Source organism: Corvus cornix, chromosome 14 (assembly GCF_000738735.6).
Source record: "Corvus cornix cornix isolate S_Up_H32 chromosome 14, ASM73873v5, whole genome shotgun sequence".
NCBI lineage: Eukaryota > Metazoa > Chordata > Aves > Passeriformes > Corvidae > Corvus > Corvus cornix.
The window spans coordinates 4,964,519-4,985,109 of record NC_046344.1 but is presented as its reverse complement, the minus strand read 5'-3'; the positions used below and the strand labels follow the sequence as shown (position 1 = coordinate 4,985,109).

The 20,591-nt window shown below is 50.6% G+C and overlaps 1 protein-coding gene across 2 annotated transcripts; it reads right to left on the bottom strand.

Moving 5' to 3' along the window:
- Positions 1-3,823: 3,823 nt before the first annotated feature.
- AMZ1 (archaelysin family metallopeptidase 1) lies at positions 3,824-19,518 on the bottom strand. Of its 2 annotated transcripts, none has more exons than XM_039560566.1 (7): positions 19,437-19,518; positions 11,895-12,225; positions 11,110-11,277; positions 10,100-10,228; positions 9,595-9,758; positions 7,988-8,164; positions 3,824-4,533 (listed from the first exon to the last, which is right to left on the bottom strand). In XM_039560566.1, exons 2-7 carry the CDS (start codon positions 12,196-12,198, stop codon positions 3,964-3,966), a joined length of 1,512 nt encoding a protein of 503 aa, XP_039416500.1. In that variant the 5' UTR covers positions 12,199-12,225; positions 19,437-19,518; the 3' UTR covers positions 3,824-3,963. The 2 variants fall into 2 exon arrangements, with proteins under 2 accessions (XP_039416500.1, XP_019137344.1); XM_019281799.3 differs by lacking the exon at positions 19,437-19,518 and adding an exon at positions 12,735-19,307.
- Positions 19,519-20,591: the final 1,073 nt, after the last annotated feature.

Sequence of the window (20,591 nt, the reverse complement as noted above, 5' to 3'; positions counted from 1 at the left end):
CCCAGGGAGAGGCTGCTCTAAAATGCAAAGTATAGCTTGTATTTTTGCTCAACTGTACAAGGTGTAAGGTTTGGGGTGGTTATAGTAATATTTAAGTATTTGTTAGAACTCTTTGAGGAGAGAAATTAAATAAATCTGTGTGGTTTCTAGCTCCAGCCTGGTATGCCATTATCCTTACAGACCTGGGAGGAAGTTTACTCAGTTTTTTACTAATACCAAATTTCTTGCCACTTCCCAGGACTGACTGGCATCTTGGGAAGCTGTGTGGTGTTAAGGCAGGAAGAGTTAATTAGGATGAGTGTTCAGGGATTTTTACCAAAAGTAGCTTTCCCTTAAAGCCTCAATTTTGCTCAGCAGAAGCAGACTTCAGTGAGAAATACCATTTTTAGAGGAGAGAGGTGGTCACAGCCACTGTTAAATCACAAAGGGCTGGATCATGCTGATGGAATGTCTGTGGAAGGTGCTGGTTTTTCCTCTCCCACCCTTGCAAGCTGTTGCAGGCAATTGCATCCCAAACTAGTAAAGAGCATGGAATTTTTTGTTGTGGGATTTTTTTTGTCATCTGGACAGTTGCTTTGTCTCCCCTCTCCCTTCAGCTACAGCAAGTCCCTCTTTTCATAGTAGGAGTGGAATGTTCTGCCTGTTTATTCTTGGAAGAAGATATTTGTCTTTATGAGCTCGTAAAGCTATTAAAAGACTGGTTTTTACTATGTTCAGGATTAGACTTCAGAAATTGCTTCAAAACAAGTGTCCTTGAGCTTGGGGCAGAAAGGGAGCTGCTTTGGTGGTGCAGGGTGCTGCAGGTGGCAACAAGATGGTGTGGTTTGGGAGATGCTCTGAGCCGGAGGAGTCTGACATGGATCTGTGTTGTGCCTTAGGGGTATTCCAGGGAAACCAACAGCAGCTGCAGGAAGGAGGTGCCTGAAGGAGGTGCAGGAAGGTCTGCTGGGGGGTCTCCTGACGGTCGGTCATGTGCAGGATTCCTTCCTACAGCATCTGCCTGTCCCCACAAGGCACCCCCAGGCCACCAGGCACAGAAACACAAGTGGTGCCCTCCAGGGCTGCCAGCCAGAGCCCTGGCCTGTGCCCAGGGAGCTCGGGGCAGGCTGCTGGCACTGTGTCCCTTTGGGACCTGCTGTCCCTTCCCATCTGAGTGCCCAGTTCCTTCCCCTGCCTGTCTTCTGCCAAAGGCTCCCCAGGCTGTGGCTGAGGTGCTGCACAGGGAGCACCCAGGTCTCCTGCCCACTGCCTGCCACACAGAGGAACAGTTCCTGGACCTGCTGTAACCAGCCCCAATCTTGGCTGCTGCGTTGTAAGTGACTTCAGGGTGTTGGATTTATATATAGAGCACCCTACACTCCTTCTTGCTGATGGTTGATCCACAGCTTGACCTTCTAAAGTGGCTCCTAATTATCTCATCTGTATTTCTGTTTCACAGCTTACTCAGCAGCTTATTAGCTGCAAGTTATGTTCCCACACCTTTCCAAGTAGAAGGATTTCCCCAGGAACCTGCCGCTTAAAATGCGGGAAATCTTACTTAGGGGCTTACCTTCAATTTGGTCTACTACTTATTCCTGTGTCAGCTGTTTCCTGCCCCCTGCAACTCTGTTACTTGCAGAGAGGAGTAGCAGCTGTGCCTTTGTGCTTTAGTTCTGGTTATAACCTTCATTTTCGGTGTAACCTTGGCTGCCTCCAGTCTTTACATTGGTGTGGGCTGGGGCAAAGAGCTGCTCACAGACCCTGTGCTTAACGTGCTGCAGCAGCACTGGAAACCTTTGCTGGTGTGAAGAGGAGCCCCTCCACAGGAATGTCTTCACATGACCAAACCCTGCAGTGGAATATTGCAGGGACCCTCTCCTCCAGCTGCTGAAGGGTTTCCAGCCACTTTGTGCCTCTCACTGTGGAGCTGCCTGTTGCCTGTGGGCACTGCTGAGCCATCTCATTTATGTCTTACCTGGAGCACTTGTGGACAAGCTGAGCAGGTAAGTGGTGGTTCTGGCAGTGATGGTGTCAAAAATACCTGTTTGGAGTCACAACAGCTCTTCAGTTGAAGTTCCTGCTCTCGCAGCAGCACAAATGTAAGCCAAGTGTTACAAGGAGTCTCCCATCTGTGACTTCTTCCAGCCCTTCTGTGCCACCCCACTCCTCTGTTGTCTTTGGAATTTTATGATGGAAAGCTGCCTCTGTTCCCTTAGGCAGGATTGTCATCCTGAGCCTCTTCCTGGAAGGTTTCTAAAGTTCAGCCTAATAATTGAGTATGGAACCAAGGAAGATCAAACAAGGCTGAACAGAGAGTCATCTCTTGCTTAAAATAGTAAATGTGTTCGGGCAACAACTGAGCGCGTTCGGGGGCAGAACTCGGATTTGTAATTCAAGCGGGGCTTGTTTAGAAAGTTTCTGCTGCTGGGAAGAATGTCTTGGATGAGAACCCGTCACCTTTGTGGCTGCCAGGAGAGGGCGGCAGCAGCGGCTCCGCTGCTCCGCGCCTGCCCCGGTCCAGGCGCGCAGCCTGGAAAAATGTTTCCAGGAATTGCTGTCATCAGTCCCGAAGCCAAACTCCCTTTCTCTGCCGGTATGAATCATGCGGGTGTGAAGTGCTTGTGTTTCCGGAATCCAGCTGAATTTACTGTAAGACCATCTTTGCTACTCACCTGCGTGTGTAAATCTCCGGCTTTTTTCCAGTGTCTATCCTCTTGCTTCCCGCTCCAGAATCACACTGCAGGCTTGGAGGCCTCAAAGTGCACAGGGCAAGTGCTCCGGAAAGCCAAAGCTGTTTCCTTCTCTGACGGAAACATCCTCTCCCTTCTCCCAGCTGCACTGGATCTGATCCTACCTGCTGATATTTTTAGACAGGAGAAATCTGGAGCTCAGCCAGGTGTCCATGAGCTGTGGGAGCGTTATCAGTGCTCAGGGCTGAGGGAGCAGGGGATGGAGAGGGTCAGCCTTCCCCTGGCAGGAGCAAAGAACTCATCAGCCTCTTGAGCTCTGGCTATAAATAGCTGGGAGGAACGGCATGCTCTGGCCATGGGAAGGGAGGCACTGCTGCTCTGGGTGCCAGCACAGCACCCAGTCCTGCTCAGTGGGGGCCTTATGGAGCAGGGAAGAGGGAAGGGCCAGGGTGCTAACTTCCCAAGGCAGAAAGAGGAATGCACATGTAGTTCCCTCTTTTACATTCATAATCAATGAGTCTGTGAATGTTTCCAAAGGTTTCCTCTCCTGTGCCAATCTACAGAGGATGTGAGTAGTTCCAGCTCACGCTCTAAGCCTGGTTTTGTTTGAACTGAGGCAGCTCTGGAGATCCTCTTGAGAGTCTGCCAGAAGACAATCGTCACACTAACGCTGCTCTTTGGGCCAGCTGAGCTGCCAGGGAGCTTTCTGCCTTACTGCCTGGGAGCTTTCTGCTTTACTCTTTGCCCATCTCCTTCACCTTCCCCCAACTTACAGTGAGAGCCCATCAGCCTGGATTGTGCTCCTGTGCTCAGCACAACCTCCAGCTGATGGGGCAGCGACCAGAGCACTCTGAGTGTTTGTGAGGGGGAGAGGACAGGGAGAAATCTCATCTGTGCCTGGGACTGATGTGCTAAGCAGAGGAGAGCTCTGTGTGTGGGAGAGCTGCCCTGGTTTGCATCTGTTTGTTCAGATGGCCCGAGCTTCTGTGTGAGCATGTTCAGTCTTTGGTGGGGACCTGGCTGACCTCTTCCTGGCCAACTTCAGACCAAGAAAATAAAAGCACCCACATGGGACTTGAGGTGGGTTTGGGGTGGTGCTGTCACTTAGACCACCACAGGAAAAACCCTTAGAGAAGAAGCAATCACATGAAAACTGTGTTAGCAATCTCAGAAAACAAAACACCTTTTATTCCTGGGGGGAGTTGCTGTTTCTCTTAGACAGCAACAACTTGGGGTGAGGAAGGCTGGAAGCAGGGCAGTGACGTGAACAAAGCCAGCCCAAGGCAGCCCCAGCCTAATTGTCCTCCCACCGCCAGCGATGAGGGGATGATTCCCCTTTGGACAGTTTTCTGGAGCTCAGTTTCCTCCGCAAGGAGGAAAATTTGTCTCCAAGAACTTTTCGTAGCCCGGTGGTGTCCCTAGCAAAGGGCAGGTCCTTCCGCATAGCAGGCAGTTGTCCTGTAAACATTTCCCACTTAGCCAGGGCATCCACGGTCCTGTCCACTTGAGCCAGTTCCTCCTCAGAGACGTTCCTCTCTAGGGCAGCAATGCACATCTCCAGCCACAGCTCGTAATCCTTGATGGTGTCCGTGGCCTTGGTGTGCCCGGGGAGCCGCGGCTGGCCCTGCGCCTCCAGCAGCAAGCTCGGCTGCTCGTCCTGCTCCAGCTCCGGCCCGATGGACAGGCCCTGGCTGCAGGTGTCGGGGGTCAGCGGCTCGGACAGGGAGGTCACAGCCTCGGAGTCGTTCTCGCAGCACATCCCAGAGTCGGAGCTGAACGGGAGGATGTCCTCTGAGGCAGACAGCTCTGCTGACTCCTGCCTTGGCCACGTGGACAGCACAGTCTGTGTCCAAGAATAGAGCTTCTGTGGTGAGAGGAGAAAGGTTTCATTGTGGAGGATGAGAGACAGCAGTTACACCTTTCCCAGTGTTTGCCAGGTAAACCTGTTTATCTTGGGTGGCTCAGCTGCAGCTGCCACGGTCCTCTCTGCCAGATGATGGGTTCAGATTACTCCTGGTGACCCTACAAAGCAGGAGCTTTTCTTTCCCATTTTTTTGGACTGTGGCAGAGCTGCCTCCAGTCAGATGTGGACTTTATCTGCCTTATTACTGAAGATGGTAAGAGAAAACTTCACCAGATCACTCCCTGCTGTGTGAATGTGGTCTCCAGGAGAAGCAAACCAATGCCTCTCCAGAGGAAACTGTGTCATTATAAAAGCTCCTGAGATAGTGGTGAAGAATTGCATTTCATCGTGCTGTTAATGCCTGTGGTAACGTGTGCTTTATTCCCAAGAATAGCTCTTCCCCTCCCGAGCTGAAATGAACAAGTGGGAAGGCTGGCTCCAGGAAAGAATTAATGAAAGGAAAATGTCTGAGACAATTTCCTTTTAAAATATTAAATGCCACAATGAGGCATATGATGGGTTGCTCCTGGCACATTTATTTCTTATGCTTTAGGGAATTAACCACAGTACTCCAGTCATCCCTGGGTAAAAGTGGATCTTGTCTGCCTTGTTTACAGTGTTGGGGGTTTTTTTGTGTTTTGCAGTTTTTCACACCCCTGTGGCCCCATTTCTTCATCTTTACTTTCTGTAGCTCTCAGTGATCCATTTGCAAAGCCCCCAGTTGCTCAGCAGTGACAGGATTAGCCTGGGCTGTCCCCATGGTGTGCCAGGCACAGAGCTGGGCCCGGCCCTGCCCAGCTCAGGGGGAGCTGCAGTGTTTGAGGAGCAGGCAGGAGATTCCCAGCCCTGCAGAGCTCCCTTCTCTCACAGCACCCTGCTGCTCCCTCCCCCTTCCCTCCTCTATTGCTCTCTCTTCAGGCAAGTGACAGAAAGGATAAAGAGCTCAAATTGAGTGGGTGGGAGAAATCGGCCCTGCTTCTCATTTCAGTCTGAGCATGGAGCCTCGGGGAAGAATTTTGTACAGGAATAAAATGGACTCTTTCAGCTTAGTTAATCCACCCTGCCCCCTCCCTCTGGGGCAAGAAAAATTGTACAGGGACAACTTTTTTCCTGCCTCATCCCACCTCCAGTGGCCCTTCCCTCCCTCTTGGTTTATCCAACAAAGGCAGCTCCAGAAGCTGCAGTGGGAGCTGGGCTGGTGAAAGGGACAGCAAAGCTACTGGAGAGCTGCGAGCAGCCCATGATTTTGTAATGGCTCTAAATTCCCAAGAATAGTGAATCTGGGAAGGAATCCCAATTGCTACTTAGCCCAATTCCCAAGAAGAAAAAAGGCTGTGGAGATGCAGATGTTCCAACAGTACATTTGGCTTATTCAAGGCAGAAAAAGGAGATGATCAACTCAAGATCACTACCTGAATTCCCAGAATCTCTTCAGTCTCTCATTCTTTGGGTGACTTATTCTTTTGAACTTTGGGTGGTTTGAAGGGCTGCAGCCTCTTATGTTCTCCTGTTTAACCAGGAAGGGATAAGCTCTGTGTGGGTTTTGTTTACCTGCAGGCAAGAGCAGTTGAAGTGGATGTCCACCCCAAGGATGTCACTGGGACCTGCTGTCTCTGTGTGTGTGGCCACTGCAAACTCATCCAGCTACTAAGTGAGGACAGCCTGGGATGCTGCAGAAGCAGCAGGTGGAAATGTGGAAATGTTGATTGTGGTGGGGAAACACCAGGAGAATTAACTTGCTTTCAGTTTTCAAGATGACTCATGCTGGAATAAGCAGCTGGGATGAAAAAATGGAGTGTGTTTCTGAGTGCAACTCAGATAAATAGATTGAGGGGCTCTTTCTGCTGCATAAGGACTGCTTTCCTGCCCCACGTGCTCCTCTGCCCGTAACCATGTCTCAGTTGCAGATTTGAGCAGTGTTACCTGCTGCTGCTGCCAAAGCACAGCTTGGGTCTGGCATTTCCTGCGGTTATTGTGAGTGTCTGAAGCTGTTTTGTGGCAGGTGGGGATCTGTGATAGTTTTCCAAGAGGAAATGTGACTTCAGACTTGCACTTAACGTGCTTGGCAAGTTAACTTTGCTCTCTGTTATTGTCTCGAAATGCTTTCTGCTCTCTTCTGTCAGGTTCCTTAACTATTTAATTCATCTCTGGTATTTATGTCTCCTCTCAGCATTATGGCAAAGCCCCTTACAGAGATTATCACAGCTCTCTTACACCAGCTTGTACTGTATCTAGCGGAGCTTTGCCTTCTCGAGGAAGCAGATGTGACATTTGGCAAGTGTATCATTCCTTCAGGTTTGTGTTCCCTGTCACCGGAGGATGCTGAGCCAATTACAGTATTTGCTGCAGGTGTAAAGGCAAAAATGTTTCTAAAAAAGCTTAATGCAGGTGGCAGTTCTCTTCTAGAAAGCACTGGCTGGATGCTGACAGGATGGGTGTTTAAATAAATCAGGATTTGTTCCTCTGGTGGTCTGGGCAATTTAGACACCTCTCAGACAGAAGCAGGGATCAAACAGCCAGAGTAAGAGGAAGGTCTGGCAGCACCACAGATAAGTAGGAAAACCACAAAAAATGTGTGTTTCCCCACAGTCTTTGCCATGTTCTGTGTATCTGATTCTGAGCTGAATGAAACTAGAGACATCCCCTTTCTCATTCTCCTCATATCTTGTTACAAATACAACCCACAGACTTTAAAATAGGCAGCCGTGGAAAATCCTGCCTCTGAACATGATGTGTGTCAGACAGGAATCACAACCAGGGAGAAGATGGGTGCTGAGTGAGAATGGTGACATTATTTCTATTCCACCAACCATTTGGGTACTGAATCCTGCCTTTTAGACAGCAGAGGTAGAAAACCCTTTCAGGAGCTAAGGGTGTTTTAGCACTGTTCCTGATCTGTCTAAACATGTGTGGGTGGGAGAGAAGAGACAAAAGATGAGTCTGGGACCTTCCACTTATTGGCGGTAATAAGTTGGGATCCTTTCTCATAAATTTAAACAGAATAACTGCAGCAAAGTACACAGTTACAATGTCCTCCCTGTTCCCAGCAGCCACAGAGAGGCAAAAATCCTGGGTGGCACGGGAAAGGGCGTAGCTGTGGGAATCCCTGTGCTTGCTGCTGCCCCTGCTTGCAATCTGCCTGCCCTACCCACCTTGTTTGTGGGAGTAGGAAAGTGTGGTTTGACTGTGGCAGTGTTTCTTGGGAAAAGCCAAAAGCCCTGAAGCTTGTGTGAATTGTTTTGTTGGTCAGAGCCCGTGTACAACACCTCTGTGCCTCAGCACCTTGCACTGAGAGCTCCTGAGAGCTCCTGCCTTCACCATGCTGCTGCAGCACCTTCAGTGCTGAGGTTTGGGCTGAGCCACCCTGTCCTCGCCCTGCCCCTGCTCCAGGAGGGCCTGGGGGATGGGGTCTCACCCTGTAGCGCTCGATGAGTTTGAAGCCCACGACGTGCTGCAGCTTCCGCAGGCAGATGGGACACGGCTCCAGGGGCCGCAGCAGGGCCTCGTCCAGGCTCAGGGCGCCCTGCATGATGCACTGCAGCCAGCGGCACGTCCCCAGCCCCATCAGGTGGCAGATCTCATGACAGGTCACCTTTCAGGGAAGCAAAGGTCACAGCAGCGCATGGTCATTCCTGTTTCTGCTGCCCCCTCCTCCTCCTCCTCTGCTGTTCCACGTTCCCTGCTCCCTGACGGTCTAACCAACCTCTTGCCCAGCAATGGCACTCCTCCAGCCTAGGCTTTTCCAAGGTGATAAGAGAACCTGGCTGCCTCTTCCCAGTTCCATGTTTGTGTTGTGGAGAAGGAAGGGTGAGTGTGGGTGAGGCAGATGTGGGAAGCTCTGTAGGCAGCGTGTTTGGAGTTGTGGGGCAATGCTGCTCCTGCTCTTCCCCAAGGACAATGTGGTGTTTGGAGGTTTTTTGTTGTTTCAGGGTTTTTTTAAAGAGGAAAACCAGTCCCACTGGGCCTGAAAAGAGCAACACAGCCTGGGTGAGAAATGTGTAAGAAGCTATTGGCAATAACAGATCTGGGTCCTTCCAGAACAGACTCCATCAGCATTTGTGCCAAAGCAAAAAGACTGAGCTGGAGTCAGCTGGCCAAGCATGACTGACTTGGGAATTGGCAACTGTGGAAAGGCTGAGGATGGAGGATTCCTCTCCTCCTCCCATTGCCACTTAATATCATTTGAAATTACTACAGAAAGAGACCTGAAACTAGAAAATCCTGAGCAAATACCAGGGGAGCAAAGGGAAATGACTTCAAAGGTACTGGTGGGACTGCTCTGTGTGGGCCAGCTTTGGGAGGAACACTGGAAGCAGAGCTGGAATCTGGCAGATGCTGGGATGAGGGAGGACAGCACGCATGAAGAGGACGTGTTGGAGGTGAGGGGGTTTAAGGGCATCTGCATATAATGTGCAAATTTGGCTGAGGTATTATTCTCATCCATTCATGTGCCAGGTCTGGCACAGGGACCCCTCCCCTTGCAGGTGCCAGTGTCTGAGGAGGACAGAGTCACCCTTTCCAGCCATCTGTTAGTTACACACAGCTCCACCAGATATTCTGATTAACTTCCAAATACCGTATCAGCCCTGCTGTGCCTGACAAGCAGAATACTCAGGATTACCCAGGCATGAGCCTGGGAGCTGGGCAAAGTTGTTTCAGTGCTGCTCCATGACATAACCTGCTTTAGTGGAAGGTGTCCCTGCCCATGGCAGGGGTTTGGGACAAGATGGTCTTTCAGGTCCTTCCAACCCAAACCATTCTGTATTGAGGCAAGTCCTGTAGCCTCCCCATAACTGATGCTGTCATTTGCTCCAGTGGCAAGGGGAGTGGGAGTTGTCTATGCAGCGCACTAAAGTGCAAGCTCTCTATGTCTGAATTTGGTGTGGACTTAGCTGTGATTGCCTGTGCTTCTGGGAGTAGTCTCATGGCTGCTTCACTGGGCTGAAGCATGGATTGTGCCCTGGCCTGAAATATTGAACCCTACACAGGAAGAAACAAGGTGCAGGAGATTGCTGGTCCTACCTTACAGCACTGGACCATCTCCTGGGCACTGAACTGCAAGGTCCGGTCTCTGCCCTCCTTGCTGACTTCACACAGCTCTTCCTTCTGTGTGGGTGGGTTCAAGCTGCTACAACCAGCCTGGGGGAAATCCCCAGAAAACCTGGCAAAGCTGCAGACTCCCACTTCTGTGAAGAGAGGGGAGTACAAGTCAGGCATCTGCTCTTTTACAACTGTCTCTCACCTTATGCAGCATGAAAATACAGCTGTGGGAGCAGAGTCCAGCTGGGCACACAGGGTGTGATGAGACCCACTCCCCAAAAGGTTTGTATCACCTCAGTTATCTCTGGTTGGATCAGGAGCCCTGATCCCCCTAATTTTAAATTGGGAAAATCTAGTTCCTCTTATCAGGGGTTGATTAACATGTTAAGGATAAGGTTTGGCTATTCTAGTCTCCCAGGGAAGGCTTTTGGTACAGTGCTGCCTTATTCACATGCTGTGCTAGATCATCATGGGACACCAATCCCACCTTGTCCTGGCAGGAATTTGCTGAATGTGAAGCTCCAGGTCTCACATGGGTAAAGGTCCAGCAGAGTGAGTCCAAGGACACACAGGGCATCCATGGGCTTATTGTTCTTCAGGAAATTCAGGATCCCATCTGGACAAACACAAGAGCGATGTTAATTTAAATGAAGTATCCCTGGAAGGCACGAAGAGCCAGAATTTCTACTGCTCATGGTGGTGAGGATGTAATCCAAGCCACAGACAGGCAGAGCTGCTGGATTCATCATGGAGAACCATGAACTGAGAGAACCATGGCTGTGTAACCCATCCCTCAAATCAGAGAAGACTTAACTTTGGAAGTGGAGCTGAGCACAGAGTTAAAACAAAGCAGAAATGCAGGTGAATTCAGTACTAACCCATGGAAATGAGCACCTGGGAGCAGAATTCCCCTACAGGCATTTCAGAACTGATCTGGAACAGCCCCAGGGCTGCAGTGCTGGGGCTGTGCTGAGCATGTGCTACCCATGGTACCCGCAAACAGCTCATTCCAGGTGGATGTTTGCGCAGTGCGAGTTTGGCAGCTGGCAAACCTGTTCCCCTGGGGAGCTGTGTGGCACTTGAACCCAAATTTCCTATCATGAAAGGCCTGTGAGTTCCCCCCCTGAACCACCCAGGCCAATAATTTACTTTGGCTCTGGACAAGGGATGGGAGAACTCGGAGTGCACCAAATCAACAGAGCCTTCCCGCAGAGCTGATCCGATCGCTTTGCAGAGCTGGACCTAAACATAATAGCACTGAAAAATACAAACAGCAGAGGAAAAGATGATGAAAGTCACTTTGTTTTTTATTCCTGTTTCCAGCCTCAAAGCTCTGGGCTTTCCATGGGAACAGGATTTCTCCCTTTTCACTCCCTTCCTCATCCCCTCCCTGCTCAGGCAATGAAGGGCTGTGTCAGGCATTTCCTACGGGAGCACTCATGCCTGTGTGCCAGGCTGGTGTGTTTGTGGGCTCCCTGCTGCCAGGTCCTTCCTCACCTGCATGGAGCTGCACCCTGTCCGAGTCCCGGCTGTGGCGGAAGCAGCAGTGAATGGAAGAGACTGGGATGGAGGGAAGGCACTTCACACGCAGACCCAGGAAGAAAGACTCCACACAGCTCTGGAGGGAATCCAGCAGCGAGAGTCCCGCAGGCCCTTCGATTAAGTCTGAGGAGAGAAGCTCCTTATCAGTCCCTTAAAGCCAGGGTGAACATTAGGGTCTGAAGGGGTTTTGTGGGACTGGCCACAGCTACTGGGGACGGGGCAGGCTGGTTCATTCTGGAGGTAATTGCCTACCTGGGGATGTGGTGGACACCTCTGGGTGGTTATGGATATAGAGGAGAAGAGGGAGCTCTTCCTGAGAGGTTGCTCAAGGCATTAGTATGCTCTCATTAGCAGAGCAGATGTGCTGGAAGGTTGTCTCCTGTTTAAGTTGTGCAGAAGTATTAATGTGGGAATGAGTGGCTGTGTTTAATGAACCACCAGAGATAGACCTCCAGAAATGCTGGTTTTTCCAGCCTTGTTTCATGTTTTGATATACATATATGCATAAATTCATAGCGAGCCTCACCCAGGGGCACACATACCATTTATATGGCAGGTCTACCATCATGGCTTGTGACTCTGGGCCGGGAGCATGTCAGAGCCTTGCCTGGTACACTTTTCTTTGCTATGGCCATTGCCTTTGCAGGTGAGTCCTTAGAGGAGGGTGTTAGCAGCACTCAGCACCACCCACTGCCCCCCCTGTGTCTCTCCAGGCGGCCCAGTGAAGATTCCCCCATTACCTATAGGCTGCAGGTAAATGTGCTTTCGATAGAAGTTCTGCTTCCTCCTCAGCATGGCATGGTAGAAGGTCTCGAAGTCCTCGGGGGCATCAGGGTGGCTGAGCAGCCAGTCGAAGGCCGTGCGGATGAGCAGCGTGCAGAACAGCGTCCGCTGGGGGTTGTAGGCCTCGGACAGGAACAGCTTCTCCGCCCTGGAGAAGGCCTTGGCATAGAGCTCCTGCAGCGCGGGGTTGGTGGAGATGAGCGCATCCTTCAGAGCGCGGGGCCCGAAGCTGAACTCCTGCGCGTGTTTGCACTGCAGCATGGCCGGGGCACCCACGGCGGGCACTGCCTGCGCAAGGGGACACAGCCATCAGCACCCGGCCTCGCCAGGGACAGGCAACCTTCTCACGCTCAGCCCTCAGAGCAGTTTGCTCCAATATCCCAGCTGATGGGAGCTATGGACGCTGTACACTGCCCTGGCCTGGAGCCCTACGTGTCGCGTGGGAGCGGCGGTTGCGGAGTTCTCCACATCCCCTGAGTGTCACTGGCTCAGGGACCCTGTGCCAGCAGATGGTGCTCAAGAATGCATAGCTCCAGAACGTTGCTGGGTGTCTGGAGTAAACCAGATGGCTTGACTCGCTTGGGGGTTTTTTTGGTGCTCTATCCTGAAGCCCCAATAAGATGGGAAAGGCCTCTGAGTGTTGTGCAACTGGTTGCACTGGACCTTGTAGGATGTGGAAAGGTGGTGCTTCTATTTGCTTGGGATAAACCACACTCCTTGGAATAGATCCATGTCAGGAACTAAGAGGTCGATATCGGTCTTCATCTGTCGATCAGAAGCCTAAACTTCTGACTTACCTGACACCAGTGAAAGCAGCTGTTGACTGTTGACAATTTCCTCTAAGAGCTTTTAATCCTAGGTATTATCCCAGGGCATCTGCTGGCTCCCAGTGCTGTTGTCAGGCTGCAGGATTTGGGGAGGTTTGCCCGGCCAAGGTGGGACCTGCTGTGCGAGGCTCACATGTGCTGGTGGTGCCTCTCTAGCAGGACACACTCGGGCCCATTGCCATCGTGTCCCTTTGTGAATGGCTTCATGCCACACTGTGTTAGCATCAGCAATGCTGGGGATGATGTCAAGTGGTAAATAAAGAGCAAATGAAAGCCTGCAGCACAAAGAAGCTCATTTGGAGCATCCTGTAAATGTCCTCTCCAGGCTCCTTTCTAAGGCCAGTGTTCTCCAAAGCTGCAGAAGTCAGGCACCTATTTCCCACTGCAGTTTATGCACTTGGGGAGGTGCCAGTAAACACCTTGGGGAGAGGGAAGAAAAAGAGGAAGAAAAGCAGAGCCCCTGTGACTAATCTATGTCTGGATTTTTCCAAAGACACTAATTTTTTGTCAAGCAGAACTGGAGCATTTTGGAGCAGTGCTTTGGGCTTTTTGCCCACCACAGGTAAGTGCTCCACCTGTACACATCAGAATGAGGAATTCAGGGTATGTATGCACAAAAACACAGGGTTTCTAGGAATGAGTGTTCTCTTCTTCTAGGCAAGTTAATAGTAACTTAAAAGGAGCCAGACAAGCTTTCTGGGTGGATACCAAATGCTTCAGCTGCTGACCATCACTGCTCTAACAGCAGCATTCAATCACAGAAAAAAAAAAAAAGAGAAATTAAATATTTTAAGGAGGAACTGGTTAAGTCTATAATTTAAGTAGGTCTGCAGCCTAGTTCTGCCAGGTAAGTGGCATTCAGTGGCCCCTGAGGACATCAATATGATTAAGAAAATTCAATATTTAAAAAAATAGTACCAACACGAGCTGAAGCCTTTCCTCAGTTATGCAGAGGTGGTTTGCACTGTAAGAGGAAAGTGGCAGCCCATTAAAATTAACACTGCATTCCTTCTCATCTAACCCTTGGGAAGAGCTGTGTATGTACTGGTAGTCCTTAAAAGGGCTCATTTTGTGTGATCTTTTTTGTCTCTAAGGGTGTGTAGCCTGGAGAGGGAGTGGGTAAGCAGTTTTCTTTCATTTTTTTGCGAGCTTTGTATTTCACTCATATTAAAGGCTGACAGCAGGTGGCATGGGGGATCTGAAGTGTACAAGGGCTCTAATCCAGTGAAAGTTTAGAAAAAAAAAATCTGTGATACTTTCTCAGCTCTTCTTACTGCCAAAAATTGTCCAAATTGCTCCAGCTGGTTTTTACAGGGAGCAGCAAGAGTTTGTGTGAGGTTACTCTGCACTTAGTGACACAAATCTCTACACTTCAGACTTGCTTCCAGATTTGGGAGGACAAGTGAGAGTCTGACCCCAGCAGGTCATCAGGAGTTTTGCCTTGGATTAGGGTGAAGATTTGCCTTTTCCTAATGGACAAGATTTCATTTGTTCTGCACAGCCTTTAAATAAAAGGATCATTTTCCTGGAGATTGCAGAACTTTCACTGGGAAACTCTTAGCAATATTCAACTCCCCAAGGATGTGATCCCAGGAGCTGCTGCCTGCTTAGTGCTCCCAGAGAAGTTAGGAAAGAGACTTTGCACTTGCTCCAGGTTGAGACCAATCATGTTAAAGGATTTAAATTTTAAAGTTTCTGGAAGCATGAGCTGCCTTCATTAATGTTCCGGGCAACAACTGGAGTGTCGGTCTGGGGAGGAGCAGCTGGTTAAAATGTATGGATTTTTCTCTGCTAAATGGGAAGCAGTAAAGAGTGGATGTATGTGACAGCAAATACAATGAGTGCACAGTCTTGTAGTAAGTGTTCCCCCCGGGGTCCCTCATGGAATATAGTGCGAGCCCAAAGCTATGGGATATACATTGTTTCCCAAGGCTTCCTAAAAGGGGACATTCACCCAGCTCCAGACATTCCCAGCTGTGACCATGGGTGTTTTGTGATGTTCACCATGCCCAAGGATGCCCATGACGACGCTTTAGTGGTTCAAAAGCTCAGGGATTCATTTGTAGGAATTCAGTCTCCAGTGACATGTGCCTCATTGTCCTGGAGAGTCTGGCTTTGCTTCCAACAGAACAGCAGCAACCCATTACACTCTCCAAATCCAGGACAATTAGTTCTCTTCAGTAAGCTTTTCTAAAATATTTCATTTGAGAAAATTAATGCTTCAGAAAAATTTTATGGACCAACTTTAGTGGTCGAAAAAAGCAGCTCTTTTACAACATTAGCCATAGTAGATGTTATTTGTCTTGGTCTAATATATGGATATGGTGTTTCATTAACTGAAGCAGAGCAACAGGGCTTTATAATTTTTAGCTCTTGTGCTGAGGGTGCCTGGTGTAACTCCCTGGGGCAGTGCCTCAGGAGGAAATGGCACTTTGGCTTGGAGAGTTTCTTTCCCGACTCAGTTTTTAAGATGCCAGGGTGCAGATGAAGAAGTGGAAGCACCAATGCATCCTTCTGCCCTTCAGGTATTTCAGAAGATGTCTTGCCTTTAAAGAAGCTAATTTGGCCCCTTGTTCAGTGACAAGCTGTAGGACCTGACCAGCAAGTCCTGGGAAGGAGAAACTAACTCTTTTTGTTTAAAAATCTAATAATTTGTAGTTGCACTTGAGAAATGCTTTAAGCAAGATAATAATGTAGAGATCTGCTGCAACTGGAGGCACTCTCCACGTCCACTTCCATGCCATTCTCTACCTTACTATTAGGAAAACATCCTCTTCCCAGTACACATTTTGTCATTCCATCTCACAGCCATTTACTAACACTGTAATTTTTCCTAAACAAGGAGCACCTGTGTTGGACCGTAAGAAGTCCATGAAGGTTGGACCTGTTGATCTTGGAGGTCTTTTCCAACCTCAGTGGTTCCATGATACGAAGGAGCATTGTCCCTGTGTGTGGGATGGAACATGTGCTTGTGCTCCAGCACCTGCAGGCTCCAGGGGCAGGGAAGGAGCCTGTGCTGGGAATCTCATCCAGTTCAGGGAGACCCTCCTCTTTTTTTCTGTTATTTGCATATTTCATATTGTCCATCATCACATCCACGCAGTGCAGAGGAGACACAAAGAACCCAAAGGTTTTGGCACTGGGCTCTTTGTGTGCTCCTGGCAGCAGCCTTTTCCAGTGGTTATTGTTGTAGGACCCCAGTTGTGGCCTTTCTGCTTGTGGTGCTCCACATGGCAAGAGCTCCAATACATTCTCTGTCTCTGGCTTTCAGCACCTCTCAGAGGTTTCAGATCAGATTGGGCACATTACACAAATCTGTTTACTATGACATCTGACAGATTTTATTTTCATGGGGAGTGTTTTCACAAGAAACGTCCCAAAATCCAGGCTCAGCACGTGTCACCCGAGCAGTCTGTACACTCCCTTTCCCACAGTAACCTGTTAATGTGCTTCATGTGTAATTCAGGTTACTCATAAATTATTCTCTTTGCAAATCAGACACATATAAATTATTCTCTGTAATTGGAAATTACCTATGAATTATTCTGTTTGTAATTCATAGATATGTCATTTATTCTCTAATATATTGACACTGCTTTCTTGGATAGATATGCCTGGGGCTATCAGGGTGATTCTCAAAGGCCAAGGCAATATCATACAGTGTGAGTTCATTTGGGATATTCTGACAAGACAGGGATGGTCTTGTGTGCAGAAATTCCATGTTGTACAGAAAGGGCACTCAGTGCATAATGGATTTATTTGGTACTGTATAGAATTTGACCCTAACATTGCAGAGATTGTATTTTTTTTAATTTATTTTTTTAAGCTGATCATTCTAAAGTTATTTATTTTATAAGCCAATTTGTAAGTAATTTCTGACTGTCCCAAAGGCACTGCAGGTTGCAGATGCACAGGAGATTCCCTCTGTTCCCTTCCCCTCTCAGCTCTTGTGAAGTAATTGGAGGCAAACTGACTTAACCCGGTTCTTTGGATGTCAGAGGGACATTAGCAGGGTCTCTTAACGCTGATTAATTACGTTTGTTAGGTGCTGTACTGTAAACAAGCAGTGATAGTGCAGAAAATTCATTGCCAGTCAACAGAAATGAAAAGCCCAGAGCAAACATAACGAGCGATAACTAATTATCAACACATGCCCCAGTTGCTTAATAGCTCTTTCTCTGAGATTTGCACTTAGTGTCTGCTACTGATGCTCCAGGATCAGCCTCTCCTTCCCAGTGCTTCCCCATATTGCACCAACAACAGCCTGAAAGCAATTTTCTCAATTTATTTGTTGACGTGTATAGAAAGAGATTTTTCTTGACTGAGAAGCTCTGCTCCAAACAAAATTCTCACTGGTCCAGCTCCTTCCTCGAGGAGCTCGACACAGCCCCTCACACGGAGCCAGGCTTTGCCTGCCGAGTAGGCTCAGCTTCTGGGGTCACACCAAATCTGTTTGGCCAGGTTCAGACCTGAGGTGCAAGTATTTTGAGATACCCAGCAGTTTTCAGAATCAATCCCCTCTGCTCACAGAGAAAATCCACTCTGGACCTGCTCAGCCCTCTACTTGTGGAGCTGTGGCATCCTCTGTTCGCTTGGCATTAAAGGGCCACAAAGCACTGAGTCAGATCTGTGTGTGTTCCAGCCCATAAACTCAGATAAAGCCTTCTGGCCTCACATAGTGCCAGATCCCAATAATATTTGTGTGCCGTGTCTCTAGAATATGTCTGTGGCTCAGAAACAGATGGTCTCGAGAAGAGTCATTCCTGGTGCTGTGGAAACCTTCAGGGATTCACGTGTGCATTTACCAGGAGGGGAATCTGCCTGTCCTATTGGAAATGTGATTGATGTGTTACTGCTGCAAGGCTCAGGCCTGGAAGTTTGTCCTCCCAGGAATCTGCCTCATTAATTAACTTGGACTGCGGGACGAGTTAGATGGACAGCTCAACAATATGCAAAAAAGGTTTGCAAGGTGAAAGACAAGATTTGTAAAGGTCATTAAATACTTAAGATGGAGGCAGGTGCTTCCATCTGTCCTTATTTAAATATTCTTATTTAAGTGTTCTTAAGTATTTAAGAACACATACACATCCACTTTGCCCTTGATTTTGTTTTATGTTAAAGCTTGCTCTCCCACTACACTGTGCTTCATTTTAATATGTACTGAGGACATACATTATCCCTTGTTTCAGCCTTCTCTTCTACGGATTTTATTTATTCTATGCTCGTACAAAGCGCTACCCTATTTTTCAGTGCCTGCTATTCGAGGCTCTCTAAGTGTCACACAAACATTCATGAACTTCTCTGTATTACCCTTTAGAAAGTAAGCTGGCAGTATGTGCCTTTCCCCCTCCTCCCCCTCATCACCCGTTTATTCACCATTTTCATTGTTTTCTCTGTTCATTTTAGTCTGGTTTAACTGCCTGTGATGCTTCTCCCATGCACACATGTGATGAAGGGCTGGCTGTGTTCTCCTTCCCTGGCTCTGACACGAAATAATCCTCCACAATCCGTGTGTGCGTGCTGTGCACTTGCTAACCAAAGACCCGAAAGCACCGAGCAGCATCTATCAGAGCTGTGCAACAAACGTAGCACTGCAGAGATACCCGAGCTCTAATCACTCACAGCTCCAGGCACTTTGCTCTTCATCATACTTGTCTAGACAGACTAAATGGTCTCTGCGAGACAACCCCAGTGTTAGCCAGGAAAGCGGCTGCGTTTTCCATACGGATGAACTCCCAAACAGGTATAGCTAAGGGTGGGTATTCCCTGGAGCACGGGCGTTATAAAAGTGGCTCATCCCGCGGTATAAAGGCACGCGGTGCCTCCTCCTCCTAAAACATCAAGTGCTTTTTAAATGGTGCCGCCAGGTCGGGGATGTTTGTGGGCATTTTATAGCCAAGGAGAAGGAGGGGGATCCAAGGTATTACTACAGCCAGTATGTCTAGGGGGGACAAAGAGCCCAAATCCACGATTTCGTAGGGGCCGGCTGTACCCTGATGTGCCAGCTCTGCCAGCCGGAGGGTTGCTGCGTACGAGGCGTGCTCTGGAAGGGCTGCAGAAGCAGGTGCTGCTCCTGGGACACCTGGACACCCCCGGCCCCGCTGATGTGGAAAAGGGGCTGTTGATGCTGGTCCCCGGTGCGGGAATCCCACGGGTGGGCGCGCAGAGAGGGAACAAGTCCCCCAGCACTCTGGGACCGTGCACCAAGCGCGAAGATCGAGCTCAGCCGCCCGGCACCGCAAACCCCCGGCAGGGTCCACCAAGAGTGCCCGGGCAGGACCCCTGGAGCCCGTGGGGATGATGCCCGGAGCGCAGTCCCTAATCCCCGGCGGGAGATGCCCCAAGCGCGGTCACCAGCCGCCGGAGGGGGGATGCCCTAAACGCGACCCGCCGCCACCGGGGGAGGATGCCCCGAGCACGGCCACCATCACCCGGGGAGCGATGCCGTCGCCGGGAAAGGGCTGCCCATCTCCCTGAACCCGGCCACACTGACCCGCGGAGCGGTGCCCGTCACCCCGGGGGCGATGCCCATCACCCGGCAGATGCCCCAGCCCCCAGTCCCGCCGCACGCCGGGGCCGCTCGGACCCCCCTTCCCGCCTGGCCGTGCTCTACCCCGATGAGGCGACCCCGCGAACCCTCTGACCTGCCCGGGGGGACAGGACAAGACTCACCGCCCGCCGGGCCGGGACTGCGGAGGCCGGGAGGAGCGGCAGGGCCGGGGCACCCGGCTCGGGGCTGGCGAGGCGGAGCGGAGCCCGGCAGCGGCGGCGGCGGCGGCAGGAGGAGCAGCAGGAGGAGGAGGAGGAGGAAAAGGGGGAGCAAAGGGGGGCTCGGCCCCGGCGCCGGGAGCCCGCGGGATTCGCCGAGCGGCCGCCCAGAGCCGCCTCCTGCCGGGGCGCGGGGCAACCGCCGGGGAGCGCCCGCGGAGCCGGGCTGAGGGAGCGGCCGGGCCCTGAGGGGACTCGGGGGCGGGAGGGGACACGGGGTGCGGGGACAGGACACGGGGTCCGGGAGGGGACACGGGGTGCGGGGACAGGACACGGGGTGCGGGAGGGGACACGGTGCGGAGGGGACACGGGGTGCGGGGGAGCAGGACGGGCTCGGCCACTGGCGTCTGGGAGGGGAGCGGGAGCGCAGGCAGCCCTTGTTTTGGGAAGCGCGTTCCCAAAAGAACCCGGGGCTGAGCAGCGCGTCAGTGCCGCGGGGTGGAAACCCTTTAATCTGCGCTCTAATGAGAGCTGGGCGAGGAGCGGGTGTCTGGGGTCTGGTTGTGCCGGTGGCTGGTGCCATCCCCGCCCTGCGAGCCGTGTTTGCAATTCTCCTGATGCCTCGCTCACGGCATCGCTCCCACATGACCTGGATGCATTTTTGTGTCCCACAATGTCCTTTAATTCGGGAATATTATCTGTTCTTGGAAAGGTTGATTACATTAAAGGAGTGGATCTCTGTTCCCGTTTCTTCATGGCTTCATTTTTTCTGCCTTTCATGTTTTGATCCTCTTCAGTGCTTTGATCCCTCATTTCTGCCATCCCTGGATGGGAGGAAAAAGGAATACCCTGCCTGGGACTCAAGCGTGTCCCTAAGTGACATAAACTGAAATTAGGAAAAAAAAATATATTTTACAACCTCAGGAGCTGTAGTGGTCCTGGAAGCCCGAATGCCATCTGCAGGTCCAGCACAACCACGGGCCTTGCAAGGGCCAGCAGAATGTCCTGCCAGAGCCACGGTGGCCATGGGAGTGGGCAGATGACCACGTGCCGTGCTGCAGGATTAGCAAGCACCGGGATGAGACCACCACTGCTGCAGCCTGCGTGCTCGGAGCCTGC